The 12,108-nt window shown below is 41.2% G+C and overlaps 1 protein-coding gene across 1 annotated transcript; it reads left to right on the forward strand.

The window, feature by feature from the left end:
* The first annotated feature begins 3,026 nt into the window (after positions 1–3,026).
* On the forward strand, positions 3,027–11,061 carry LOC115409813 (uncharacterized). The gene is made up of 16 exons (XM_030121091.1): positions 3,027–3,148; positions 4,306–4,426; positions 4,507–4,629; positions 5,476–5,628; positions 5,739–5,963; positions 6,817–6,982; positions 7,407–7,512; positions 7,587–7,682; positions 9,243–9,343; positions 9,577–9,704; positions 9,834–9,956; positions 10,032–10,178; positions 10,245–10,469; positions 10,550–10,715; positions 10,786–10,888; positions 10,962–11,061. Exons 2-16 carry the CDS (start codon positions 4,307–4,309, stop codon positions 11,059–11,061), a joined length of 2,082 nt encoding a protein of 693 aa, XP_029976951.1. The 5' UTR covers positions 3,027–3,148; position 4,306.
* Positions 11,062–12,108: the final 1,047 nt, after the last annotated feature.

Raw genomic sequence — 12,108 nt, forward strand, 5'->3', positions numbered from 1 at the left:
TGGGGGATTATATGCACTCGATCCTGGACGGCATCCAGAGAGCTGCACTGGATGAGGCGGGAGGCAGGAGGCAGGCGCAGGTCAGCCAAACGCCGAGATTTAGGAGCAACAGCAGATGGGAAGCAACTGAAACACTGACACTTCCAAATAAAAGGAGATTCTTCTTTTCACCGAGCCATTTGGAAGTTTGATGCTACTGAAAATACACCGACTGGTGCAATTTGTCGAATTTGGAAAAGGTGAAAAACATATATATATAGATGGACTTGTTAAACAAATATGTCTGGCAGTGTTTTTTTCTGTAGCCTGTGATTTTTTTCTTGTTGTTCTCAAACAATGGGTCTTTTTGTGACCCCCATCACAGCTAGAAATACGGTAGTTGTATCAATTTAGGAAAATAATCAAACTGTCAATTTTTGAATCTGAACCTTATCATAACAATCAGTTTCAAGCAAATTTAAAGACAGCTAAGATCTCAGATTAAAGGCGGAGAAATTGTACACTTTGATTAAATTGTACAGTGAGGGGGGGTTGCAGACGGTTGTCCTCACAATCGTGCCGCACAGATCATCTGTAACTCCAACTGACATTTCAAGCTTTCCATCTGACTACACTGCACTCTGTGACGGCTGCTGCAAGCTACAACGAATAACCAGCAAGAAATGAAAGCAGAAAAAGATGTGAAAGTGAAATATGTACTTCTGTGGCAGGACCAAAATGCCAAAAACTACTCCAGAGGAACAAAAGAAACCCAGTGGATGAACAGACGAGACACAGGGCACGGAGTCTTCATAAGACAACTCAGGCTGACGGACAGGAAACCCAGAAACTGCACAGATGGACCAACAGAAACTCAGAGTGTGTTTACTTTAAACACACACACACGGGGTGGCAGGGCTCGGCAGGACACAGGTGGAAACACTTGATGGGTAATCAGAGAGTGACCCACGCACAAGGTCAGAGTCACAAGACATGAGACGAGAAGACAACTCCTGAAGACAGAGAAGACCAAACATAGAACAGAATCTTTCCAGCTCTTGGTTTTGACATATCCAGTAAAACGTGTCTCACATTGAGATGCATTCTGCTATTGTGGTTTCAGAACCGCCACTTCTCTGTCCGTCACCGGGCAAACACACACCTAAACGCCAGCTGAAGTCCTCAACAACCAACAAAAAGCGCATGTTGTATGCAGTATGTGTCTTGTGTATGATTATGGCTGCTTGACGGCTTCCTTTATCTTTTCATTTCAGGATGTTTTGTATTGGTAACTGGTCCTGGATTAAAAAAAAAAAAAAAAATCGAATTCAAGCCTGCTTAAGCATACAATGTTGGTCACCACAGGATACATTTGTCCAGTATTTGCATCGTATAATATTATCCAAGCATATTTTATCTATGAGGGTTAATCTGCATAATCACATTTGCATGTTAATACCGCCAATGAGAATATTTTCTGTGTAAAGACAGGAGCGGTTTCTGCTTCTGTGAAGTCATGTTTGCCCTCATCCTATTTTCATGATTACATAACGGAACAGGTCGAGCTGAGCATACCTGCTGATTCTCAACAGAGTCGACTTTGTGACTAATTCAGGTTTTTGTGTAATGAGTCAGTTGAGAAATCTTCTCTGGTGCATTGAAAATGTTTCTCTCCCACTTCTTTTTCAACACAACCTGTTGAAGAGAAAAGCAGAAACAGTAACAGCAGTCCATTGTTTCAGCAGGGTTTTCCCTTTCTGTGCGTCAGCGCTCGACATGTATGATCACTATAGGAGGAAAAACGGAGGATGTGCTGAGTCATGATCTTGCCATCTGGTACCAACGAGAAGCTGCGTTCATCAGCAGAACTCAGTCCAAACCCGGATTTCGGAGGAGGAGAGGTCAAAGGAGGACTCTAATTATAGAGAAGTGCCAGATCGAAGTTCCACATTACATAATAACCTCCTGTTTGCTTGTCGTCATACTGTTCATGGCTCCTCGCTCCTTATAAGGACTGACATGATGTACAGTATGTGGGCATTTCTGCTTTTTCAAATAAATTTTGGGGGCCTTTTTTGTTGCTTTTATCATATGAAAATAAATAAAAGATAATTAGGTAATAGTTTGCATTAATGACTGGAGAGAGAGCGATCTTTAGATAATCATACATAAATGATAAGAGCATAAATCAGCCAATAGTGATCAGAATATTCAAGCTGAGAAATTCCAGATTTAGATGGTCACCTAACATCCTTCTGGATTGATAAAACAGGACTAGCTATCAATATTTACACACAGAGAAAGGACAATGTCTCACATGGAAGGAAACCTGCTCTGCATCCTATTACTGACTGGATGAAGCGGCAGAAGATGGATGCATTGATCCTCTTCACTCCTGTCAGAACAATGTGTTGCAATGAATCTGCCAAGTTCAGGTTACTTCAATGAAAAAAAGAAGCGGTTTGATCCCTTTAAATATTACTCATGATTTAAATATTATATGAAATACATACAAACTTTAGAATCTGAAAACTGAACTTTCACCTTGACTTTCAAACCTATCTAATAATAACAATATTAACAATAATGAATGAATGAATGAATCTATATTTATCTGGAGGTTAGTCAGTGATGAGAAGAGATCTGCAGTGCAGCTATAGAAGCAAGCTGAAAGCCTCAGACTGTACAAGGCTCCCATCTCGCTCTCAAAAAATGATACATATTAGTCATCAGTGAATCATCAGCATGTTTAAAGTCACCCTAAATCAAATTACCACTATTGGCAGTACACAGTGGATTGCGCTTGTTTTGGTTCAGTTTGAAGTTGAAACTGCTGTGATTCACTGAAGAAGTTGATTCGGAGCTAAAACAAAGGTCAGTTTGCTGCTAAACTTTTCATTTCTCCAGTATTTTCGATGCAGACAGTTGGGTTAGAACATATTTTCATAATCAAACTCCTCTCTGTCGCGTCTCGTACTGGAGGGGCATTCTGAGCCACAGCTGCTGCCTCTAAATTAGGTTCACATGACGAGTCGAGAACAGAGAAAAGAAATGCGAGAGTCAGGAAACTAAACTTCCTCTTTAAAGTCTGAAGATCTGCTGGTCCGAGAGAAAACGGGCGCACTTTCCTCCTCGGACAGAATAAGAAGAATTGTCATTCTGAAACAAGGTGAAACCCTCATTTGTTTTTGCAATTATTTTTTTAGTTTAGGCTTTCCATTGATGTGTGAATGAGAAGAGATTAGTGGAGGAAGAAGATTGAAGATAACAGTAAAACGTTTTAACTTCTCATTTGTGATATGAGAAAATCACAAACTTATGTTTCCCGTTCTAACGTAGTGCTAAAATTAATTCATCACTCACCATCTGCTCTGTCATGCTCAGTGCCAACAAGACCGAGTGGAACTGTGTTGTGTTGTGGCTGAAACCAGTTTTATTTTAGGCGTACACGCATCAGATCAGTTCCCCCATCACAAAAAAAAAATATTCAAATATTATTTTTGTGTGATTTCTCTGGAAGTATACTTTCAAAAACTAAACTTGTGCGCATTTATACTGTTTCTGCTTTTTACATTCATAAAATTCTGGCAAGTTCTTGACTTTTTTGAGATGTTAAAGAATATCGTGTTTTGCATCAGATTAAAACTTTCATGATGAAAACTGAAGTGACGTATTTAAAGCCGTCAGGATTGTTAAAATACGCACACATATTGGCTGAGTCATATTCCTACTCACCTGCTGCTTTTTTAACAGGCACAAAATCCTGCCTTTACAAAATGTATAATGTAATGTAATAATATAAACAAATGAGGTGAAATTAACTAAAAATATATTTTAAACTTGTAGTTTTGCTGTGCTGTTGTGCCAGAACGCTTTATTGTGCATAGTTTCAGCTCCATTTCCATACATGAAAGGGCCATAATGTACTAAAAAAAGTCTTGATTTAATAACTGTTGATAAATAGGATTAATTGGAAAATAATAATAATAATAATAAAAACTTTACTAGTCTTTTTTCTGGCACACTTTAAAAAAATCATTAGTTTTGTTTCTCTTCCTTGAAGTACATAAAAATTTTAATAACTGAGTTAATATATGAAGTATTTGATCTGCATCACATCCTTCAAAATTATACGGTCTTCTCTCTATGTAGTTGTCAGGTCAACAAATTGTGCATGAACTTCCTGAAAACTGCTCACTTACTCTCAACAATCCAAATATGTTGGATTTACTGTCACAAAACTGAAGCAAACCCTCTGATCCGAACTAGAACTAGATGAATCCTCTGACCAGATGAAGTGATGGGTTTATTTTTCTTCTGTTACAGGATGAAGGTTTCATCTGCCGTGCTGCTTTTAGCCCTTCTGGCTCTCTGTCGTTCTTCACCTCTCTCAAACAAAGCCTGGGAAGACTGGACTTTTAAACACCACAAAATTTACAATAATGAGGTGCAAGACAGAAAAAAACAACAAAAAACTCCTCTCTGTGTCACATATAGAGTTCAGATCACTCTGTCTTTGTGTTTCAGACGGAGATCGTCTTCAGGCGAGCGGTTTGGGAGAGGAACGTGCGTTTTGTGTTGAAACACAACCTGGAGGCCTCAGCAGGAAAACACAGCTTCACACTGGGACTCAACCACCTGGCAGACATGGTAATATAGCCGTTTGTGTTTAAGGCTCCCCGTAAGGGAAAAGGGTAAACTTCGGAGAATTCCGAGATCTCAGGCGTCTTCAGCCTCGTTCTGGAGGAATTCATCACAAACACCTGGAACGATTTCCCTCGGTCGTGAGCTGAAACCAGACGACTCGGCAAAAAGCAAGATTTATTCACAGCACAGTGCAGTTTCAGCTAGAGGTCGTCATTAGAGAGACGGATAAGCCTGAGAGTGGAAGGGCGTTTCTGAGGTGTCACGAGGAGGAGAGTTTTCACAAGAGGAAGCCCGAGCAGCGAGGCGAGGATGGGCGTGACGAGCACGACCCCGCAGGACGCTGGCAGAGATGTCTGGGACTCACACAAGCTCTTGGCCTGCAGTCAGAGGACACAGTGCGTTACCTCGTGTTGCCTCGGACAGTTTTCTACTGCAGCTCAAGTTTTTGTGACCGAAATGATATGAAAAAGAATATTCTACCTTCAGACATGCAATGGTTAGTCCTACGGTTGCATTTAGGAGTCATTATGTAAGATAAACAAACCTGCAAAAAGAATACTACAACTCCAAAGTCAAAGCAGAGAAGAATGCGAAATTCACTGCGTCAAAGAAAAGATTTTGTGGTGGAAGGACGATCGGGAGCTCTTGTACGTCTCAGTGAAGCCGTTTCCATACGAGCTGAGTTTACTGAAGAGGACTACTTAAATCAAGATGGCCTTCGATACACAAACATGTAGAGGCATGCTGTTTCTGTAAACTTTCAGTGTCAAGAGGGTCCAAGAAGCACTGCGATGCAGACGCTTTTACTAACTTTACTTTATTCACGGGAGCTTATTCTTTTCTGTTAAGACAGTCGAGGAGATTAATGAGGAGCTCAACGGGTTGAAGCAGGAGGAGCCTCTTCCCTTCATAAATGGCACGCTTTGGAAAGAGAGTGGTTTGAAGATACCGCAGAGTCTGGACTGGAGGAAGAAGGGCCTGGTCAGTCCAGTCAGGAACCAAGTAAGAACCAACATTTAAAAAAATGAAAATTAGTCCAATCTGTCCAAAAAAAAAATAAATAAATAAAAAAAAAATCAGCAAACATGTTTTTGTTAACTTGCTTTTTAAAGGGGCAGTGTGGGTCGTGCTGGGCCTTCAGCTCTCTGGGAGCTCTGGAGGGTCAGATGAAGAAGAGGACAGGCGTCCTGGTGCCTCTGAGTCCACAGAACCTGGTGGACTGCAGCACCAGCGAGGGGAACCTGGGCTGCAGAGGAGGCTACATCTCCAAATCCTACACCTACATCATCCGCAACAGAGGCGTGGACTCGGAGGAGTTCTACCCCTACGAACACAAGGTGAGGCTGAAGAACAACGCACACAGACTGGCTGAGCATATCCTGTTAAATTATTACGCTGCTCCCTCCTCTTTTTTTGATTTCTGTAATGATTTTTTCCCCCTCTTTGTGACTGGGAATATTATTCCAGCCTTGGTATGAACTGTTAATGATTGCACAATAACTGAATCCCACAAATCTGCATGTTAAGACAAATGTGTCACAACATGTGTCAAACGTATCCATTTTTATCAGCGGCGGTGTGAGAATTTGCATAACGCCATTTGCACTCTACATATTCAGTGCCACTGCACATGTGAAATGCACACAGTATTCTGCAGGATATTTGCATTCGGATTAATATTTTAGTGTATTAAGCTCGATTTTCCATCACACGTGTTTAAACAGTACAATCTACATCAGTGCCATTATAGTTCAAATATAGAGAATGAAATCTGCAGACAGGTTTTTCTTATGTGAAAAGTCAAGCGGCTTCAAGAGCCTGAAGCTCGTGTTCAGCAACGACGCCACATAGCAGCAACACATGCAGCAGGGCAACAACAACCTTCAGCAATATTTTCACCACAGCAATAACAGCTACGAGCAACATTTAGCAGAAGTAGAAATGCTTAGTTAGAGTAACATACTTGTGATTGCTGCTCTGCCAAGCATGGTTGTTTCTTAACGATCCTGTTTAGCAGAGCAGCAGGTTTATCTGAGCAGCCCCTCAAATCAATCAGCACACACAAGTCAAAATGCAAAATGTCTTCACGTTTTGCTTCAATTTTGTTCCACCTAATCATCAAATCTCATATTCTAGTGTGATGATTGCTTGATGATATGATGGAAGAAGTCTGATTTTCCCTGTTTGCAGAATGGGAAATGCCGCTATTCCGTCAAGGGGAAAGCTGCATACTGCTCTAATTTCCACGTCCTTCCTCGAGGAGACGAGGACGAGCTGCAGGCTGTGGTGGCGTCGGTGGGACCGGTTGCCGTGGCTGTCAATGCCAGGCTGTCGTCTTTCCATTTTTACAGAGGAGGTGAGGCCAAAACCTTCTCAAATATGTGAATTCTATCATCATATTCCTAATGAGGAGCTCAGAGCTGTCATGTTTGGCTCCTGTGTGTATGTACAGAATCACTTGTGTGACATTTGTGGGTAAAGAGTAACACACTGTCAGTTTTCCATTTCCTGTTTTTTTCAAGTCTATATGAACACATTTTCACACCAGATTGTCCTAATTCATGACTTAGTATTTGGAAAAATTGTTCCCTCACAAGTTCAACAGATAAAGCATTTAACTCCCCGACAAATTTCTAAAGTGATAAATCTAATCTGTGAAATTATACACAGTTATAGTCATTTTGGCAGGTATTATCACACTGCAATCTGGCACTTCCCCAACTGAAGTGATGACTTTAAATATTTCATACTGAGTCTCTCAGTGACTCTACTTCTTCTAGGTTTATACAACGTCCCCAGCTGCAACCCGAAGTTAATAAATCACGCCGTTCTGGTGGTGGGTTATGGCACGGATGCGGGACAAGACTACTGGCTGGTGAAAAACAGGTGAACTCATGTCTCCTTCTTTAACGTGTCCAGCCTGGAGTTTTAGCCTGATGGGAGCGTTTCTCTGGTTTCAGCTGGGGGACGGCGTGGGGAGAGCAGGGCTACATCCGGATCGCAAGGAACAAGAAGAACATGTGTGGCATTGCCAGCTTTGCAGTTTACCCAACCCTGTGAGAAACCTCACGCAGCCTGAACACAGCTTGTTTGTGGGTTTTTTTTTTCCTTTTTTTATATATCTTTACTGTCTAAGCTGCACATGAGAGTCAAATATGCTGAAAATATTTTTTTTGTTCTTCTTTATTAGTACGCTTGCTTTTCTTGTCAGGTACTTTGAATATTTGTCATAGTGAGCTCTGTCAGTTTCTATTTATTTAAGCAATAATGTGCTGTAATGTGTTAATGAGTTCAACACAAACCATAAAGCCTTCTTAGCTTCAAACGAGTTCCTTTTGTACTGTGATAATATATTTTTCTTGCTTTAGACACATCTAAATAATGTCAATAGATGAGGACTTCTTAAAATAGCAGACAGGTTATGTCTGTGCAGTGTAAAAAGTGTTTTCAAGTGAACATTCCTCTGTGAAGTGACTATAATAACCAAATGTCATGCATTTGCCATTTTGTGTTAATTTCATTTCTCTCTCTCTCTCTCTCTCTCTCTCTCTCTCTCTCTCTCTCTCTCTCTCTCTCTCTCTGATTTCATTCATTTGCATCTGAATTCTCTCACTTATTGTTTGCTATGGGCTGTAAAAGAGTGTGTCTGTCCAAGCACTTTGTGAACCTCATTTTTGAGAGGCTAAATCATTAAAGTTATGGAAAACATGCTTTCTGGTGCTTTAATTAGCTACAGTTACTCATTTCTTCCACTTGGTAAGTTGATGCTGCATTGATTTACTAAATAATTTTGTAGCTGTTACCTCACTGCAACAACAAACATCTTTCTGCGTGGAATTTTGTTTCCCTTTAGCATTTTCTTCATCTCCTTTCAATAAATACACCTGATAGGTCAGTTAGTTGCATCACTGTCCCCATGGTGTGCAGTACTATCAAGAAGTAGCTCGGCTTTATATTTAAATTAATCTCTCCATGAATATGTCTCACATTTACATTTACAGGGCAAGATGGGAATGATAAGATTTACCCAGATCAATTATTGACAAAAGGATTGATAATCTGTCAACTTAAACAAATTATATTTGTACAATGAACTGGGTGACGTTCATTTTAATCAACTAACAAAACAAAATGAAAATAAAAATCATATTAAAGTAAACTGTGAAACTCAACCCAGTCTTACAGGAGGCAGCAGCACGTGTTAAAAGAAACAGTTTGTCAGTGTGAAGTGTCAAAGCAAAAGGAATAAATGGAAAAGCATTGAATAAACTATGGATTATCTCAGACGAGCAGCGAGACAAAGAAACTTGAATCTCAGCCTCAAACTGACGGGATTTAGTGAGTTTCATAATATGGAAAAACGACATTAATGAATCTCCATTAAAAGTTTCCCGAGTTAATTATTTTGAAACCTTCTTACCTGCTGAGCACCAAACAGGGTTTAATATAGAGCAGCATCGAGCAGCTTGAGTTCCGGGGACACAATTCAGAGCTTTAACAAAAAAAAAAAAATCAACAAAAAGTCTGAAGCAGATTTCCCAGCAGTTGTCGTGATGCGTTCACGGCTTGTTTGTGGCGCCACCTCCTGGCGGAAATCAGGCTGTAATGAGTTCCAGGTGTGCAGAGAGAGCCAGGATAAATAGATGTGATGGGAGGCGCTCTCACGGTCAGGTCAGGGTTCTGAGGTCGGCAGTGTTTCTTGGTCCCGGTCATCGAGGTGAGAGTCACTTCCTGGAGCTGTTGTAGCTTTGTTTTACAGTGCTGTGTGACTATGGCAGTGTATTATTCCCACGAATAAACGCCTCCAAATACTGAGTTCACTCCAACATTAGATTTTCTTTTCCTATATGTGTTTTTTGATCTTGTAGATGTCCAGTCTAAGGTTACAGGCCTGCGGTCAGAAAAAATGTCTGATCTGATGGTGAACTTTCAGCTTCTCCTTCATCACAGGAGCTGAAATGTCTCGGAGCCTGCTTCTCACGCTCATGTGTGGACTAGCAGTGGCCGTCAGCAGTTCAGGAAGGGATCGACACTGGGAGCTGTGGAAGAAAATGCACAACAAAGCGTATTCTCATCAGGTAAAATCCCTGGCTTTGAACCTGTTGAGACTCCGAAGACATTTGATTTTGTAGGTATAAATACCGAAAAGGCCAAGAATGAGTCCCTGGAGTCATCAGTTTAATCGTGGTTTTCTGTTTGTGTTCCAGATTGAGGAGTCGGGCCGCAGACGGATATGGGAGGAGAATTTGGAAATGATTAATGTCCACAACCTGGAGATGTCCCTGGGTTTACACTCTTTTGACTTGGCCATGAACCACCTGGGAGACCTGGTGGGCGGTTTTTCTCAAACGCAGATTAAATACATGTGGATAAATGCATTTCCCACTGACGTAATCTGTGTGCAGACCTACGAGGAGATCACCAGCACTCTGACCAACACCAGAATACCAGCTGACCTCGACATGGATTCAAGCTTCGTCGTGGAAAACATCTCTTTGCCAGAATCGCTGGACTGGAGGGAAAAAGGCTTCGTGACTCCGGTCAAGATGCAGGTGAGGTCCCGGCGTCCGCTTGCAACGCCGCCTTGCTTCTTGTGCTGACGAGGCCCTCTCCTGTAGGGTTCTTGTGGCGCCTGTTGGGCCTTCAGTGCCGTCGGCGCTCTGGAGGGACAGCTGAAGAAGGTCAAAGGGTACCTGATGTCCCTCAGCCCCCAGAATCTCGTGGACTGCTCCTCCAAGTTTGGCAATGACGGGTGCAAGGGTGGCTTCATGTCGAGTGCGTTTAAATACGTCATGAAAAACGAAGGCATCGACTCGGACGCGGCTTACCCCTACGATGGGAAGGTGGGTTACAAATATCCGAGGCAAATCTATTTGAGTGAAAGCTGAAACCCAGTCATTCAGCTCATTCCATCCTCTTTCAGCGTGGTCACTGCAAGTACAGCCCGGAGTACCGGGCCGCCAACTGCTCAGGGTATTACCTCTTACCAAAGGGGGACGAGGACGCTCTGAAAATGGCTCTGGCTTCCGTTGGACCCATCTCTGTCGCGATTGACGCTTCTAGCCATAAATTTCTCTTCTACCGTAACGGTGAGCGGTTGGTTCTTAATACTCGTAAAATGGAAGACATGAACTCCACTCACCTGGTGCTGGCCAACAGGTGTGTACCGGGACCGCACCTGCACCCACAATGTCAACCACGGCGTGCTGGCTGTGGGCTACGGCACTGAGGGAGGACAGGACTACTGGATCATCAAAAACAGGTCGGATCAGCCTCTCGGTGAGAAATGTTGAGTCGAGCATCGTCTGGATTTAACTTGACTGTTTTATTTTTAGCTGGGGTGTGAAGTACGGAGACAAAGGATACATCAAAATGGCCCGGAACAAACGCAACCAGTGTGGCATCGGCCTTTACTCTTGTTTTCCCATCATGTGACTGGAGTATTTAATTTGTTTTTGAATAAAGTTTGTCCTTTTTTCTGATCTCTGAAGTCGGATCATTGAAGTTCTTCGACTGAAAATGTAATTTCTCTTGGCTCAAAAGAATTAAATCCACTATACAGGATGATTAGCTGCAGAATATGTATATATAGTTTTTAAGCATTCCAAGTCTCGTCCTGCAAAAGTTTGTACAAAAATATTAACATGCCTCAAAGAAACTAGACTTTAGGCTGAACTGGATTGAGCTTTACATATTAAATGTTGGTTTTCATGCATCGCAAAAAAGGGTCACCCAAATACAAGAAACGCTAAATTAAAGAAAATTACTCTCAAAACTAGTGAAATGAGCCGTCCATGCAGCAAGTAAATTTTGCTTGGAGACCTTGATATAAGAATTTAAAATCAAATATTTCCCCAGCATAACTTTTAAAGAAACTTACATTTTCAGAGCCAACTTCATTGTCAGTATAACAGACCAAATCTGCTTTTGTGCAAAACTGCAGATTAAGACATTTATACTTTGTGGATCAACTAACAAACTGTATTTGTCACTGAAATCAGTCTAACTGGGAAAAAAAATCCTCTGAAGTGGAATGCAATCCATGACATTGGTTTTCTTTCTCCAAGTTTTATTTCTGTTATGATTCATTTTCTTCATAGAACTGGAGAAATGGCACGAGCGTGCAAATCCCAGCATAATGAACAACTCTCACATAAAATACAGCACCTTTTCAGCATCACTAAAATATTCTCAATATCCAGAAGTAATAAATACTGAATTTACCAAGATTTTCAGTTTTCATTTACAAAACACAAGGACAACGCACAATAGATTTTTTTTTGTGTCATATTGAACTTTTTCTTTTTTTGGAACAGTTTTTCTTGATCTTTTTGTTGCACAAACTCCATACTTGCACATACAAACATCTACAGTTTTCTACACACGGTACACTGAGTATTTTTTTTTTTTTTTTTAATTGAACTCACATTAAGAGTAGAACGTTTTGTCAGTTAATAAACAGGTCAGAGTGGAACTGAAGAG

The sequence above is a fragment of the Salarias fasciatus genome, chromosome 22, assembly GCF_902148845.1.
Source record: "Salarias fasciatus chromosome 22, fSalaFa1.1, whole genome shotgun sequence".
Lineage (NCBI taxonomy): Eukaryota > Metazoa > Chordata > Actinopteri > Blenniiformes > Blenniidae > Salarias > Salarias fasciatus.